The 17689-nt window shown below is 43.6% G+C and overlaps 1 protein-coding gene across 1 annotated transcript; it reads right to left on the bottom strand.

The window, feature by feature from the left end:
* Nucleotides 1-770: 770 nt before the first annotated feature.
* LOC109289513 (fatty acyl-CoA hydrolase precursor, medium chain-like) lies at nucleotides 771-16725 on the bottom strand. Its single transcript, XM_019505563.1, has 14 exons — nucleotides 16638-16725; nucleotides 12876-13086; nucleotides 11521-11665; nucleotides 10506-10639; nucleotides 9097-9250; nucleotides 7439-7540; nucleotides 5458-5562; nucleotides 5277-5327; nucleotides 4413-4553; nucleotides 4238-4318; nucleotides 3797-3944; nucleotides 2863-2994; nucleotides 2489-2561; nucleotides 771-1112 (listed from the first exon to the last, which is right to left on the bottom strand). The coding sequence occupies exons 1-14, from the start codon at nucleotides 16708-16710 to the stop codon at nucleotides 929-931; spliced, it is 1734 nt and encodes a 577-aa protein (XP_019361108.1). The 5' UTR covers nucleotides 16711-16725; the 3' UTR covers nucleotides 771-928.
* Between the last annotated feature and the right edge of the window lie 964 nt (nucleotides 16726-17689).

The raw sequence follows: 17689 nt of genomic DNA, 5'->3' as shown, positions 1-17689 counted from the left end.
CCGATGGCGGGATGGCGGCGTCCCGCAGCCCCAGCAGCACCGGCGGCCCAGCGCTGCGAGCCGCCATGGCCGCGCACGTGGGGTCTAGCCCCGCCCCCTCGGCTACGGCGCGCGAGGGAGGACAAGCGGAATCTGGCAGAGAACGCCTCTTCCTCCGGCTGCCTCTGCTGAGGCCCAGGGGGTGGCACGCGGGCTGGCTCCGGTGAAGCGCATGCGCCGACCTTGGACTGTCAGGGTGCAGTGGAGCTGCGGGTTCGAGCCGGCCTGGGGGCAGCAGCGCCCCTCGAGCGGCGAATAAGGGGGTCGCAACAGCCACTGCGTGGGTGAAGAAACCGGGGATGTGTGGCCCCAGCCCAGGGAGGAACAAGGTTGGGGGCCTGAGCAAGATTTTGCACGGCAAGCCCAACTCAAGTGCAGCTCAATGTCTAGGGGTGGGACACCCCAAACCCCAGATTGACAGGCAGCAGGTTCCTGCCCAGCTTCTTCAGGAGAGTGCTCCTGGCAGGGATGTACAACCCAAACGCAGACCCTTCCTCATGGCGGTGCACAGGCTGGCGTGTGAACGCAAAGCTTTGGGTCAGTCAAGGGCTGCTTCAGAAGTTTCCCATGACGCTGGGAAATGTGTGGCTGGGGCAACCCAAAAAAGGACTTTACCCCATCACCCCAGCCCAAACTCAGCCCCAGCTTTAGGGCTGTGTAGTGAGCGTGTGATGTTGTTTTACCTTCTTTGTAGTAGAATTTCATCAAACTGTATGCTCAATTAGCATGGCTAATGCATGACCAACCACCTTTAATTGTTTAAAGATTAACTTTGAGAAAGGAACCGGGAATAAGGAATCAGCTTCAGCCTCATCCACCTTCCCCGCTCACCCATGCTTGATGCCAGGCACGGGTCCTGGCTTGCTTTATTTCTCCTGGGACGAGGCACTTAGCCTCCCAACGCCACGTGCTCACTCTGGCTGTGAGGCATCTCGACAGGCAGCAGATTTGTCCAGAACGCCACTTTATCCTCCTTCAGTCTCTTTGCCACCTTCTGCTTTAGATCTATCACCAGGTACTGCTCGTTCTTACCGTAGGCTGGCCACTTCACCAAGCCACGTCCATTAGGAGTCCTGCAAGCAATAGCGTGAAGCACTGTGTTGGCACTGTGTCTGTCACTGTCACTAGAACTTACCAAGGGTCTAATGATCTTGGTAACATAAGTGATGGTGTAGCTGTGATAGTCCAGAAATTACACCAGAGGCAAGGATTGCTTAGGGTGGTCCCTTTTATTGGACCTCTGTGTTGGGATACAATTAGACAAGCTTTCCAATTCAGGACATTCTTCCTCAGGTCTTTACTGTGTTACCCGGTTGCTGAAAGGGGAGTGAACAGGGTAAGACTGGGTTTATAAGAACAAAAGAGTTGGCACTGACTGGGTCAGACTATAGGTCCATCCTGCCCAGGCTCCTGTGTCACACAGGGGAAGAGAGCAGATGCTGAAAGGGAGAGTAAATTGCATATCACCAGGGTGTGTTCCACTATTCCCCTCTCATTTGCAGCCTTCAGCATAGTAGGGCTCAACCTTTTTCCCCAGCAGACCTGATGGGCAGTGCCCGGTCCTCCCATGGCAGGCGAGGTTCTTTGGGTAAATCTGATATCTTTTATTAGACCAACTCAAGATATCAAATTCAACCAAAGATCTTTGTCTGCCTGCGTCCTTAGACCAACACGACTACAACCTACACCCCTGTTCCTCCCATGGGCATTAGACAAGCTTCTAAATGTAAGACCTTCTTCTTCAGGTCTCCCTGAGATTAGGACCACCAGCCAGACCCAGCCTGTAGGTAAACTGGGCATTGCCCATCCAGCCCGCTGGGAAAAAAGGTTGAGCACCAGTATCCTACAGCTTCAATGCTGGAGGCTACAAGTGAGAGGAACAGTGGAAAACACCCTGGTCATGGCCTGTTCACTCTCCCTTTCAGCATCTGCTTTCTGCCCATGTGACACAAGACTAGGCAAGATGGACCTATGGTCTGACCCAATCAATGGCAGTACTTACGTTCTTATGAATCTGGCCATACCCTGTTTGTTACCTTTTTAGCAGCTGTTCTCTGATGCTGGGTGACAGGAGTGACTGGAGGAAGAATGTCTTACATTGGTAAGCTTGTCTAACTTTATCCCAACTACATAACTGGTCCAATAAAAGAGATCACCCTAAGAAGCATCTTGAGGCATCCTCAGGACGGCTGCCTTTGCCAAACTGATCCATAGTGAAACAGCTAATATTTCTATATTTAGTTGACAGCAGATCTACTCCATTTTCAAAGGTATGGATGCTGTGGCTCTTCAGCCAACTCATTCTGTTTACCTGGAGGTCTACTCTTGATCACATTAGGAAGGATTTGTGTTTAAAACAGTACTGTAAACTCCAGAAACTAACTAGGTCTAGTTCTAACAGGCTGAGGCAACAAAGGTAACATGATCCTTAAGTAAGTAGGAGTCTCACCCACAGCGAGCAAAGTTAGCCCAGTATTTCATCATTGTTCTACTAAGTTTAGTCTCGTCTTCTGTAGCTCCACCTGCAAATGAGATATAAAATTGTCATGTCAGCACAAAACAAAAAAGTAGGTTCCCTTAGAATTGATTCCAGTAAAAATTAAGAAGTGTGCTACCCATTGCAAACTTCTTGGAGCTTTTCAGGAGTAGGGACTACAAGACTGGACCTGTATATGGGGTACCTGGTGAAAAATTTTAGTGCACTATTACAAGACAAAACCAAAAATCATTTTATATTTCTAAGATATATTTCAAGTGTCAAATAATAATAATGGCTTTGATGGGGCCTTAATAAGAATTCTCTAGCAAGCACAGATACATTACCAGCTAAGAAGGGCTTTCCTAGGACATAGCCAAGTTCACTTCCATGATCCGCTTGTACAAAGGGTGGTTTAATAAGTGCTTCTTCACTTGGTCTATGGCAAAATTCATAAAAGTAGACTGGATTGCCAGCATCTAGTTGAAAACAAATTAAGATCAAGGGTTCCAATACAAAAAATACATTTTACCCAAAACAATAGATTTAAAATCAAGATCAACTTGGATAAACTCTTAATCACTCTTATTTGCCAGTGAACTATTAATCATAAATTAGACTTCATATAAATATTTAATTTCAAAGACTACTACAAAAGTGCCTTATGACACTTCAGACACTTCCACAGATGGTGTTAATAGAGAATTTATGAACTCAAAACTGGATTATAACACAGGAAAAAAAAGTTGTAAATGAAAGGAATCCCCAAGTTTTTTTCTCCTCAGTTTTTCCTTGCCCCATAACCCTTATACATTTTCCTGGTTCTGTAGAAAAAGAAAAGGGCTCAACTCACTATTTGTTTAATATTTAGATTTATATTCTGCTCTATCCAGAAAAGCTCTGAGCAACTTACAAGGAACAGTAGATTCCCTAGATGATACCCCATACGCAGATAAAAATATAAAGCACATGTCTGTTGCAGTACAGTGTAACTGAAAATATTACAAGTAAAATCGGTATTAATTATGTAGATTGTGAGTCTACGTATAGGTTTTCATGGCATCATGACTCTCAGGGTTAGCAAGAGAGCACCAGGGCTATTTATTTTTCTGAGATGTTTCAGAAAACTATAGGAAATATGGGCTAAGAATATTAAAGATAATCGATGGAAGACAGAAGGGAACAGACAGGAGCCTAATACCTGGTCAAGCTTTGAACAGAATGGAATTAAGGATGCAATTTAACCTTTTCCCCCCAGTAAGTACAAAACAGGGGACTCACCTCGGTGATACCTGGCTGTTACAATGGATGGAACAAGAAAAACTGCATCTTCTAACAAGTCTAGCATCCCATCTCGTACCTGAATTTGGTCTTTTGGATTCTGTACATATTCATTAAACACTTGATTAACTAGTTTGTGAGGCAGTTTCTGGAATGAGGAATGAAGATAATTGTAATAATGATGATCAGGGATCCTGGGTTTCTCTGATTAAAAAAAATCCCCAATTTTTGGATTAAAAAGAGTAACCCAAAATCCACATTTTTCCATGATTTTAAATGAAACACCACCAATTTTAGATATACCTTTCACAAAAAGAACATAGTTCCCTCCATTAATGGAGCAGCACAATCAATTTAAATATTAAGGGTTTGGTGTGAAGGGATAGAGAGCAAGTTGGAGTGTACCCATCATTAATGAATTAATGTGAAATAATCACTTACCGTGACTGACTGTAAGCCCTTTATAACTTGAATTGCTGTTTCTTTGTCCAACCCATTTACATAAGGAGGAAATTTCAGGAGCTACACAGGGAAAAGAACCTGTTTACTGTCATCTTCTATATTCCTACAGGCTAACAAACTGATTTAGAATGAAAGATCATTATAAGTATCTTACAGTAGGAAGCAGGAATCCAAGTTCATCATTAGTTACTCCTATTATATGTGGGATGGAGTTCATTATTTTGTTAGCCAGTAGCTTCTTAGGGCTTTTAGGAAAAAAAACACCATCCACAACTGTGTATATGAATACAGGATGCTGGATAAAAAACAAAACTCTTTGTTACTTACAAATTATTTTTGTCTTTGGAAATTATCTTCAGATTTCCATTCTAAATATAAAACATCAGAGATGGCAATTTTTTTAAAGCTCTGCTCTGAATCTCTACTGCAGACATTCTGCGCTGCTTATGACTGTGTACTTGGCTCGGTATGGACAGTGATAATGGCTAACCTCCATCCTTTCTTATATTAATTTTGCATCAGCAGAATGGGGAGCAAAATTAACTTAGATGTGTGAACTAGAGAAGAACTGGAAAGCTAACTAACTGATGGCAAAAACTAGACACGATCATGTAGTAATGGCCCTAACTAAATTATCACAGTGCAGAAAAGGTACTTTTCAAAATGTCTGTACTTTCTACAGAGTTCTGATCAATCCCAAATATGTTCCCCCAATGCACAGGACCTCTCTCCTGCCATATCATGCAAGACTTCCTCTCTCCTGTGCTATGTCTGCCCCTCTTGGCACAAAACGTATCGTGCTGGTGGTTAGCATGCTCCTACGAGCTGTACAAATGACTGTTTTTCATTTTGTGCATTTTCACAAAATCTGTCTAAACTTTGGCTTGCAGTCTTGCATTGGCATTTTTCACATTTATTTCTTCCTTAGCAACTGAATTTTTCCTGTATGACTGCAGTGAAAATGCTTCTGCAATAGGACACAAATATTTTAAAGCCCACAGGGGAAAGAAAATGTCACCTCTTTAGATTCTGGAGATGATGCATTGCTCAAATATAGTGTTGTGAAGTCCTGAAAAAAGCAAGAGGAGTTATGTGATGGTTTTACTTTAATTTTAGAGCCCACAGGTTTTTTAAATATTATTTTATAGCAGTAAAAGTATAAGAGTCACTTCATATGCAGTGAATACAGCATCGCTTACCAAGTCAAGAGTAATCTTTACTATTTCCTTTTCTGATTTTCCCCTTAGGCACTGTACTATTTTAGCAGAACTGGGCGATTCACAGCCAGATACACGAGCAATTCTCTGCAATCAGTTGAAACAAACCAGTCACTCATCTCTTCATGGCTCTCTTTACCTCCCTGGGGGACTATACTTTAATATGGGTGGAAAGTCTATATGCTCTAACAGTGATAGGAGGCAGCAAGTTATGCTCATATAGTTAAGATACAGAAACACACCAATGCAGCCAGTCTAGGAAAAAAAACATGATAGAAACTGATGGTCAGGCCTTGTGCATGGCTTAACAAGATCTCAGACATTGCAAGAAGGATTCAGATTTAGAATATCACCATGTAGACAATAGTAAGAAAAAGTAACTGTTAAATAGCACTTTACTGTAGACAGGGCTATTCTAGGGCTTTTGGGACAGGGTAATCATGATTTTAGGGGATCTCTAGTTTAAACTGATTTCATTATTTTAAAGGTCCAAAATCTCTTGAGCCGCATTAATAATTTGATGAGAAAGACAGAGGAGTATTTCTGCAAAGAGTGCTGATGTTCCTGCATTTCAAAAACTTTTTAAGTGATACAACTGAAGGGAACTCGGGTGACCATATAGTCTGGGGGGGGGGCAAAACGCGGCCCATGGGCTGGATGTGGCCCACCAGGTCATTCTATCCGGCCCGCGGGGCCCCTAAAAAATTTAGAAAATTAATGTTTATCTGCCCCTGGCTGCCTGTCATGCAGCCCTCGATGGCTTTCCAAAACTCAGTAAGCAGCCCTCCGCTCAAAATAATCGCCTGCCCCAATATAGTCCATCCACCTCTTCAAGGCAAGATCATTGCGGTCTAAACTATCCCAGCCAAATGTTTGTCTAACCAACACTTTAAAACTTTCAGGGATGGAGATTCCTCAACCTCATTCAGTAATCTGTACTAGTGCTTTTCCACCCTCATAAGTTAGAAAGTTCTTCCTAATATGCAACTGATATTTCTTCTGTTGCAATTTAATTAATTGTTAATTGTCCTGCCCTGATGACATCCCAACCAATTTTCAGAAGACAAATATTTTTAAGAGTGGGAGCAAGGCTAAACCAAAACAGTTTGAATATGTCAACAGTATTAATGCATGTATAGATGAACACCTTGATAGCAAAGGGCATAGGTAGTGGAAGGCTGGGACTAAGGGGCTTAACCCCGCCAAATTGGGCCTGTGACAGCAGCTCTACTGCTCCAGCGCCGCATCCAGCGCCCCTGCCACACGCTCCTTTGCTGCTGCATGTACAGCACCAGCACATGCTGGCCCCTGAAACAGCCCTACAGGAGGCAGAGGTGGGGGTCAGGCAGGCGTGCCTCACACCACCGAGCTCTCCGAAGTAATATTTTCTCCCACTGCTTATGGCAAAGAGTGTCTGTACATGAGCTCTGTAGTAGAGGTGGGGGCGGGGTGTGTGTGTTTTAATTAAAGTGGCTCTTGAGAGCCGCTCTAATTAAAACACCTACAGTGTGTCAGCATCCCATGTTTCAGAATGGCAGTGGGAGCTGCTCTAATTAAAACACCCACAGTATTCAGCAATCCACGTTTCAAAATGGCAGTGGGGGCATTTTAACTCAATCTTGTTTTACAAGATTTAATTAAAGTGTTCCCGCTGTGATTTTGAAATGTGGGGGTGCTGCATACACGAGACACTGCAACACGCTGGAGCGTTTTGATTAGAACGCTCCAGCAGACTCGATTAATCGATTATTCTGCCCTGACCTATTCCAATCAGAATGTGTCAGAGCACATGTAAAAGTGCCCAAAGTGTCAAGTATATACTCTTTTTGTGCACAGAAATGCAGGCATTTATATCTACAGTTATGTTGTTCCAGGGACAAACCAGGTTCTAGTCTTTGAAAAAGCAGTGTAAATGTAGAAAGCTTGTAAGAATGCTTCTTAAAAGTATCACAAAAAAATCTACTTTAGTTTGTTCCCTCGGATGGTCAGTAAACAAAGGACTGTATGCAACTCCGCTTTCCGAGATGGCCTTATGAAACAAGCCCTTTGCCAGTGGAGACAGGACCTGAAAAAAAGGAAACGAAGGAAATGAACAACAGTGCCATGTCATGAATTGCATTTTAACAGTGGTGTTTCACTTTTAGTGGGTATGCAGGCAAGGAGGCTCAGGTGCTCCAAGCACATGAGGCCTCACTACTCTGGCTGGACCCCTCTGGCTCAGACACACCACACTGAGTGTGGCTCCTTGGGCTCCAGCCCCTTATCTAGCTCTCCAGCCCCTCTGGCCACAAGCTCTTCCTCTGTCTCAGTTGTTTCTGCCCTTTCTCAGGCAATGCTAGGCTCCTGGGTCCCTGTACACACATTATAATTATATGCTTGTTAATATAATTAACATGGCCCTAGTAGATTATGTACTTACATGTGCTTCACCCATTATATACTTCACCCATTCAGGCCACTGGCAGGGAGTGCTCCCCTAGCTCTGTCTGACCCAATGCATGCTTGCTCCCAGTGCCACAGCGGACTCCCCACACATGGTTCCAGGTCACTCGTGGTCACTTGTGGGGGACTGGGAACCACTGGACTAAGTGCCCTCTGTTATCCCCTGAACTCCAGCCCTGGGGCCGTAACAGGCAGAGCCTAGGGAACCCAGGTCAGTAGAGACAAGGTGCAGGGCTACACATGCAGTACATGGGGAGTGGGGATGGGGTGGGAAGGGCAAGGGGTGGAAAAGAGGACACATAAACCCCAGGAGCGGGAAGGATGCAGGCCAAGGGTGTGCTGAGGCACAACCACTGCCACTACAACCAGGTAGAACTGCACTGCGCACCTCCTGCAGAGCCACATTGGGAAGTGGCAGCAGCAGAAAGTCAGGCCCACCAGTATTACATCACACAGGCAGATGTGCCACTTCTGCTGCAACTCCCGCTGGTTCGGCTCTGACGTACCTCCTGAAACCTGGCTGCACAGGGCAGGTTCACCCTGCGGTGGTGGTGGTGGCATGGCACCCCTGGCAATTCCTTACAACACCCGGGCTGAGAACCACTGCCTTAGTGCAGTAGGCCATTGGGCTTGGAAGGAAGGACCTTTGAGTTGAATTTATTTCACTTTTGAAAGTAAATATTGTAAGACCATGTCAAGTGCTCCATAAATGGACGCTAAGTTTCAGACCTCTTAAAATATTTGGTGAAGCATACCTTCTTCGTTCAGAAAAAAAGGACATGCTTTTCAGAAAGTTTGTTTATGTGATGGATTCCCAAATCCAGGCCTGGTTAATCATCACTTTGTGTTGTTCCCATGGCTCCTATGCTGATAGCATATGCAAGTGACATTTACTAGAGATCTGAAATGAGGCACAAGACCTAACCTAGGCAACTTCCACACAGGTGTGAATTTTGATTGGGGGCTGCAATATTATTCTTGTCTCAACTGTTTGAAAGAACTCCATACTCAGTGGAAGATGACTCAATCATCAAGGTATTAAATTAAACAGAAGATTTTCATCAATCAGGATCATGTTTTTGGTATCAAACTGTCCCTAGTTGAAGGTAATGTACACTTGTTCCCATCTGATTAGGATATTTTAAAGTTCATTAAAGTTAATGATCACTGTAAACCTACAAGGGCAGAAGCACTCATTCCTCCTGCAGACTCTCCAGATATGGTGACGGACCCTGGATCTCCTCCAAAAAATGCGATATTTTCCTGAATCCAAATCAGAGCTGCCACTTGATCCAAGTAACCCCAGTTACCACAGGCATGTTCATCACCAGTACTGAAACAAAAGGACATATATGGGACATGAGTAGCTCTTTGTGGAGTTTCGGATATTTGGTTATGTGAAACACCCAAGGAACATATCTAAGCTGCGGTGGGAGCAAGAGGCTGAAAATGGAACTCTTGGCGGTGTCAGAATAAGACGCCGACCTCTGAACTCTTGAGAGCTCAAGAGGAATAGGGTCGATGTTCTTATGTTCGAGCACTACTTGCCTATGTTGTTGGCGCCAGCTAAATAGCATGCAGCTAAACAGTCTTCTCACACTCTTTGAGGATGTTATTTTATTTTGCTGTCTGCATTCAGACCCATTCAGACTCTCCCTTCTGTAACAACTGTAAAATATTGATAACTGCCTATTTGTGGGGGTGGAAGGAGGATGAGTCTGTGTGAGTGACGATGTCTTAAATTTGTATTATCCGGTGGTTAAAATAGTACGTGAAAAAAGCTGAATGAATGCACGTATACAAGTTCTTAGCATAAGAATGAAATGTAAAGGTAAATAAATATCTGGTGATAAGTTTCAGTGGGTGTATGTACACATGCAATTAATTTGAAGCAATAAACTCCAGTGCATATTGCACCGGAGTTTATTGCTCCCAGGTGCCGCATTTACATGTATGCGTGGGGCTGGAGCATGTTCAGATGGGTGCCAGTTTGGGGCTGTCTGCCAGCCTGTGACTGCTCCAACCTAGCTCAACATGCTGTGGAGGGGTTGGCTGGGGCATGAGGGTGCTTCATTGTGGGGCTAACTGGCAGGCAGCCTCTGCACTGAAGCACTATTGTGCCCCAGCCAACCCCATCAGCATCTACATGTGTATTGCTGTGCAGTAAATAACTCTGCAGTAGGATAGTACTTGTATTTACTATCCTGTGGTGGAGTTTATTAGTTTAACGCAGCCTAATAGAGCTGCAAACAGACGCGGAGACTTTACTGTGGAGCTAGTTAGGCAGGTCCACAGTAAACATCTTGTGTAGATGTACCCAATGTCCAAAAAGCCATTTTAAATGAGGCAGAAAGGAATGGGTCCATTTCAAGAACATCTTAAGATAAATGTAAGAACCAATCAAACAAGGGCATAGTTTGAAAGTGACTTAACTTTCTAAAATTATTCAAAAACTTGGTATGCATAAGTCAAATAGATGTTTAGCTACTCAAATTTTACATGGCAATCCTTTGTGAATCCATTTCCTTAGACATAGGAATATACACTTCTGGAAGTGCTTTGGAAAAAATTGGGATACAGTGTCTTACGTAAAAAATCCAGGGACGCCTAGTCGGTACTGAGGTGTTACAAACATCACATTTTCAAAGGCTGCTAATGCTGAGCCATCATATGTTGAAGCTGCACCCAACACTAACCCTCCTCCAGGAAGCCAAACTAAAACCTGAAGAAGGGAAAAAAAGGAGTTGAGCTACCTGTTACTGAAATATACCAATTATATCAGAGGGTTGCATGTCTGGCAAATCTCAGCGAAGTTTAATAATCTAAACAGGTGACCAGGTAGAGCCTGTTCGCTGCATTTGCAAGTTTGCATACAGTAGTCAAGTGCTGTGAAGCTTCTCTTGCTCAGTCAAATTAAGCTCTGGAGCAAATTGGCATTGAACTCAAGGGGTGATACATTCAATTATGGGTGTGTACAGAAGTTGCTTTTTTGCCACTTAAAGCACTTTATTGCCATGACCTAACAGAAGTGCACAGGTTTACAGCACTTTAAAAATGGGGATAGCGCTTGAAGTTAACCCTTGTTAAATGAGTTATTAAATTTGAAGCGCTGTATTTTATAGCACTTTAGCAACCTAGAGCACTTTAAATAACTTCTTTACTCTGGTCAAATTTCTCACTAGTGGAGAAGCTCCAAGAGGTTGTGGAGCATCCCCTGCCTCCTAGTCTGGAAAATGCAGGAGGCTCAGAGACCGCCCCCATCCCACAGGGACTTCTGTTATGTTTAAAAGCATTGTAACTTTATAGTGCTATAAAAAGTGCTCTAAATTACAGCACTGTAAAACATGCATGGAGCACTTCTGTACACACTACATCAAGGTTTAATTTGTTCTGTGGGTCACACAGATGTAAGACTGACTATGCAACCAGGAAAACAGAAAAGTAGCCTCTAAAACTTTTCACTTATTTAACCAAATAGAGCCCTAGAGTAAGCAAGCATCAAACTCAATGAGAGAGACACTCTTGGAAGCTATGGCTTAACTAGCTGTATCAGGTCATAATGGAGATTAGATGAGCCATGGTTTTTGCAGTGAGTTTACTTACTGGTAGCTTCTTCTGTTTCTTTGAATCAGCAGGTACATACACATTCAAGTACAAGCAGTCTTCAGACATTTGTAAAGAGACTTTCTCTTTTCTGTTAGTAAGCGTGTCTGATAGAAGCTGTCCAGTCTCCTTGTCTTGCAGACACCTTAATAATTTAAAAAATATATATTTTTCAAATGATCAGTACAAACACAGTAACAACAATCCTCAGATGTTTTGTTCACAAATCCTTCCTTCCTCTGATAGGTTACCAGATTTGTTAGTAACAGATAACTTGCAATTATTTTCCTTCATTAATATAAAAACATTTTTCCCCACATACCTGCTGATCAAGCATCCACTGAGGAGGAGCCACACAGACAATGGCCAGTCTCCAGCAGAACACAAGGAAATGAAGGCTCAATGTTTTCATTTCTCTAAACATCACAGCAATTTGCTTGCAGACTAAGACAAAGCAGGTGCGTCTACATGTGCGATTAATGAGCATGGATAAACTCTGGAGCTTATTGCTCCAGAGCTTTTTTGTGCTCAGCAGTGCATATGTAGATGCTGCCCTGGCTGGCTGGGGCACAGGGTTTCTCAGCATGGGGTTAGCCCTGCACTGAGAAACCCTGTGCCCTAGCTAGCCCCAGCATAGCACATGGAGACAGGGGAAGCAGCTGCTCTCTGCATCTCATACGTTGCCATGTGGCTGCCTGGGGTGCAGCATGCCTCAGCACAGGGGCTGCTTGCTGGCTAGCCCTGTGCTGAGAAACCCTGTGCCCCAGCCAGCTGGGGCCACATCTACACATGCCCTAAGGAGGGCACGTGTAGATACTGGGACATTTACTGAGCAGATAGTCAATTGTGCAGTAAATGTTTTGTGTAGATTCACCCAGCTAAGACAAACAAGTCTCCTTCCACCTAGTTTCATTCAGGGAAAATGAAAGATCAGCTGTCCATGATGGTGTTAGGTACTCATAGAAGACAGATATTACAATGATCCTGCAGTCAGATAATACAAATACTCTTTGTATAGAATGGAATTGGCCACAACTATAGTACTGGTTGAGTGACTTGCGTGGCATTTTGTTCCTCCAAGCATTTTCTTAGCTCCTGGTCAGATCTGCTTCTGAGCTATATGCTTCTCACATATTCTAAGTGTCATTGCTCAAGCCACTTAAGCTTCCCAGGAATTACCTGCAAAATTCACCCAATTCTAAACACTCTGTTGGCAGTAACCCATCCCAGTTCAATGGTTTCACAAGAGCTAATTTACCAAGATTTAAATTGCGCCAAGTGTTAGTCCTGTGGGTTTCACCTAGATTTTAAAATTAATTTAACTCAGCCATCCAAATGCCATGTCAGTGTCTTACATAGGAGGGTAGGAAGTTGCGTCTCGGACACCCTGCCATGGCTTAGGTCGCTGCGGTGGGCTAAACCTCAAGGGGCCAATGGGTGGCTTTGCAAAAGGAATTCCCAGGAAAACATTGACACATTTCCCAGCTCCTGCTGCTTCTACTTGGATTTGCTTCCCACGGAGTTTCCCATATTTGGTATCCACTTCTGGTTGTGTTACACATTGTCCTGTGAACCACATGCACAAAATCAGGTTATACAGTGCTATGTTCAAAAGGGTACAAGAAGTCTCTAAGACTTTTTATGCATTTTAAACATTTCTCCTCTCCTACAAAAGAATTCTGTAAATATTGACACCCAATTAATGTTTCCCACCCCTTTCAACTAGGGCTGTGTGAAATTTCAATGGGTGTTTTGTTTTGAAGCTGTTTCGATGAGTTTTACTCTTGAAACAGCAAAATTGAAATGAAACAAAAGGTTTCAAAACAACTTTGATACAAAATGAGGCCACTCGAAACAATTCAAAAGTTTCAAAACGTTTTGCATTTTGAAGCTGGGTTTGCTGCAGTGCGGGCCCCGGATTTGCACAGGCCCCCACATCCACATGTGGGATGACAGCATGCTGCCAGCTGGGGCCAGCAGCAGCACCAGGCTTCCTGGCACTCGGCTTCCCAGCATTCAACACTGGTCCCAGCCGCCAGTGGCAGCTCACTGTCATCCCATGCACAGATCTAGGGGCCTGCACCCCTGGGAGGAGTCTAGCACAGCCCTGAAGCCCTCCCGGGGGCATGGGCCCCCGGATCTGCACGCAGAATGACAGCAAATGATACGAGTTTTGCTCATCAGCAGTTTGAGGTGTAGTTTTCCAGAAACCCCTCCACCTATCTCCTTGAAACTTGGCAGGTTTCATGCCTTCAGAAGGGGCTACCATCCCTGCAATCATCTGAATCAGGCAAGAAATGACAAAGTTATAGGCATTTTCATGATTGCCCCTTATAGCTTATGGGTGAAACACTGAAACATGTCGAAACAGAGAAACAGTTTGACGAAATGAAACATAACAGTGCTTTGAAATGAAATGATGAAACGAAACACGGTCCCTTCAAAACGGCGAAATGGAAGTTGAAACGAAGTGATGCTGTTTCACAACGCCCTACTTTCAACCCTACCTCTGGTCATATTTATTAGAAGTCTCTATCTGAAGTTTACTAACTGTCTATCTAAACAAAAGATCATGAATTTGTTTGATTAAGGCCCACAATGTAGCATTTAGCTAATAAGTGGCGGAAGACAGTAACAAAACATATGGCTTTCAAAGTATTTTTGTATATTAGGCAGTGCATCTTTAACCCTGGAAGAGGTACTTACCATTCATTGAAAATATGTGTAAAAGGAAAAGTTTAACTCCTTCAGGAAGTTCTAATGGCCTCCAAAGCAAAAACAAAGAAAATGTCCCTGTGCATAATAAAGATATATGCGATGCAAGGCCACTCTGGAACTGGACCTCTGTTGCTGGAGAGGCTTTGCTTGGTGTTGCTCTGAGAGGGAGGAGGAGTGTATGTGACTGATACAAGGGAGGCATCACAGACAATTTGGACAAACACAGGGCACAGCATTAGGCGAGGATTTTTGGCCCAGGTTTCAGAGCAAGGAACTTTCTTATTCAACCTGTTCTCAGAGGTATGATACATTGCACATTCTATGCAAGTAAACAAGATTTCCACAGGGAAATTTCTGACTCCAACTATTTTGCCTCATAATTGGGACTACCTACATTACCCCAATTTGGTGCATTTCCTCAAGTTAGAAATGGTAAGAGTCTGATCTTCTCAACACTTTAACAAAGTGAAGAATTTCTAGGGAAAACCTTGCAGCCAGATCAATCACCATGTGACAAATACTCTGCATTATGAATTAGGTATGAATCCTATTTATAAAATGAGAATGTCTCTTTAATTACTATTATCATGGGTGATATCCTGCTTTCCCTTGTTCCCTCCAAAGTCACTTGGAGTTTGGCTCTTGAGTTCAGTATGATCAGGACTTCATATTGAAGACCAATCATAAAGGTTAACTTTTAGCAACCTTGGGTGTGCCATAAGTCAACCAACATCCTTTCTTACACCTATTTAAACTCAGTTCTCAGAGTCTAGTTTAAGGCAGGATTTTTTTGTTTGTCTATTTAGATAGTATGAGTATTTGCATACTTTTTGACTAAGCTGGGAATGTTAGGATCTAGATTTAATTTAGGTTGGCCTTTGGATGAGAGGCTAAAATTGAACTTGGTTTTGAGTTTGATAGCACAAACTCCATAGGGTTCTCCTGAGATGCCAGCCTAAGTTGGTTTAAACACTGACAAGATCAATTATTGTTATAAGATTACTACATTTTGCTTGGACTCTGAGTAGATCCATAAAATAAGACATTTCCAGACTTACCTCCTACCTTGAACCATACGTGAAGCATGAACATGCTTTCAGGGATTTGATTTCTCTCTCCAACCTCCAAAGGTAAAGAGAGAATGACTGAGGCTCTGCCCATTGTTACTTAAGTCTATACTATCCTTAAGTAGACCAACTGTGTAGCTGGGAGAGACACTGGGCAAGCTTTTAGGCACAAAGCACTATAATGCACAGATAGCAAATAATTCTACTTTTAGCTGTTGTTTATGGGGTCCAATTAATGCCTAACATCCCCCCACTATGACACCGACTGTGCCATGGCCACTATTACATTTATGCCAGGGAACTGTCTCAGCACAGTTTAATCCCAGTTGTGTTAAATAGCTCACCAAGATGAGGCTTACTGTAATGTACACTGTACACTCCTCTAGCCTTGGGCTCTTGCATTCTGGCTGCCTTTGGGAAAGGGCGAGAATTTTCTGTGCTCTTCACGGAGCCCTGATGAATGATCCAGACCGCCTGAGTGGGGACTGTTGTCTTTAGCCAGTAGAGTAACTAAAGGGGCATGACCCCAGGCACCCAGTAAAGGGAGTGCTGGATTAGAAGTGGGGGCTTGAGGTTCCACCGAAACGGAAAGCATGGAGACCCTGACGGGTGGTGGTGTTGCTGACAGTCGGGTTACTTTTGACCCTGCAGCCACCTCCAAATTAAGGGCTTTGCTTGGTCACTCACCATATAAAACTGCACTGGTTGTGGGGCCCAGGGAGAATTAACATGGCAGCTGACAGTGACACCTGCCCTCAAGGCAGTCCTCTGTCCCTGCTCCACTTCATTCTGCATGGCCAGAGCCTCAAGCTCCCCTGCCTGCACTCTAGCAGCTCCTTGTGCAAACCGTATCACCCTGCTCTTCAGGGAGCAGACTCTACCAGTTAGACCTCTGTCTTCACCCACAGTGGGGGCGGTGGCTTGGGACCTTATAGCACAAGTTCTTTGCACAAGGGAATGTTTCACTGCTTGCAAGATGTTCTGTGAATTTATGTCACTGAACAAGTGACTTTATTGATTAGAATCTTAAGAGTTCACCTGCAGCAAGCAGGTACCTGTCCCAATGTGGAAAGTTCCCTTAATGTGGAAACACGTAGAGATCATAAGAACTTACGTTGCCACAAACAGTCATACACCTGAAAACAAGTCAAGGAAAAGAAATCACAAACTGTTTGATATCCAGACTTCAGGATTTTTCTTCTAAGTAGTTTACAAGTGTTAAGGTCCAGCATTAAAAAGCACAGAAGTAAAAGAAGCTCCAAATTAATTGTCTTTACATTTGTTCTGTTTGTCTCAGGAAAGGTCACACTACAAAAAAGCTTCAAATCTTACCATCAGCTGTAAGAGCCGTGAAGCAGGCTGTGAGAACAAGGGACAGCAGCAAAGCATTCTCCCCACCTGACATTTTGCAGGAGTGTCAGATAGTTGCTGTTCAAGTTCCTTCCTTTAAATACTCAGTAACATGTAGATGATATGTAAGACAAACATCCGGGAATACATATAATTGAGGACATAAGTTATTTGCTGATTGAAGTGCATTGAAATCAGGATCCATTATCATTTAAAAAGCACTCTCAAAATATTGGCACCAATTCCTTTGAGAGTCAAGTTGGAACTTGCCCGATAATTAAACAAACTATATAGTACAGAGGGCTTAGAAAGAGTGCATCATGTCACCTGACGTTCCACAGGCTGCTTGGACCATTTAAGCCTGTAAAAGCTGCATAAATGTAGATTTTGGGTGGTTTGACATAAACACTACGGTTGGTCAGAAATTTTCAGACCGAAGAACATTCCATTGAGATAATCTGAGTAAATATTTTTTCAGGCAGGTATCATTCTCCTCATTTCTAGGGAAAATAATTTTGACAATCTCAGAATATTTCAAGTCATGTTTAGAGCTAGGCTGGCAGTTCCTGTGGAACAGTAGCATAATGAGAGGTGGGTAACAGGAGCACCTGTCCTGGGTGCCCACTTATGGGGAGCTCAAAAACAGCACCCCTGTTAGTGTCAGCCCAGGCACCACTACTGCTGCAGCCTCCCCAGCCCCTGTCACTACCCTTGCAGCACCCTTGCTACCCTGGTACATTGCAGACCCTGATAGTTAAGTCTCTGCTGCAGGAAAATGAATATAATCTCAGATTTAGGGGGTTCAGATTAATTTTTAATCACAGAAAAGGATAAGGAATGTTATAGGAACATTATAGGGTACTGCCTCCACCTGGGACCATCCTGCCCCTAGCTCCTCCTCACCAAGCCGCTAGTGGCAAGTCACAGCTGTGCAGGACAAGGACAGTCAGAGATGGTTTTTCACCTTAAGTTGTGGCTGCTCCACTAAGCTGCACAACACTAAGCCGATTAATATTTATGTGGCTTACAACATA

This window comes from Gavialis gangeticus, unplaced genomic scaffold (assembly GCF_001723915.1).
Source record: "Gavialis gangeticus isolate Ggan-Ray unplaced genomic scaffold, GavGan_comp1, whole genome shotgun sequence".
Taxonomy (NCBI): Eukaryota; Metazoa; Chordata; order Crocodylia; family Gavialidae; genus Gavialis; species Gavialis gangeticus.
The sequence above is the reverse complement of the archived record's forward strand: the minus strand, read 5'-3'. Positions and strand labels throughout refer to the sequence as shown.

Bases quoted from the DNA above. Each gene is read 5' to 3' on its own strand.
- LOC109289513 (XM_019505563.1), bottom strand. From the start codon at position 16,710: ATGTCAGGTGGGGAGAATGCTTTGCTGCTGTCCCTTGTTCTCACAGCC. The intron at 5,563-7,438 runs GTAGATTTTTTT...AACTGATTGCAG, and splicing joins ATCCGAGGGAACAAACTAAA to AGAATTGCTCGTGTATCTGG. The intron at 1,113-2,488 runs GTGAGACTCCTA...TATTGCTTGCAG, and splicing joins GCTAACTTTGCTCGCTGTGG to GACTCCTAATGGACGTGGCT.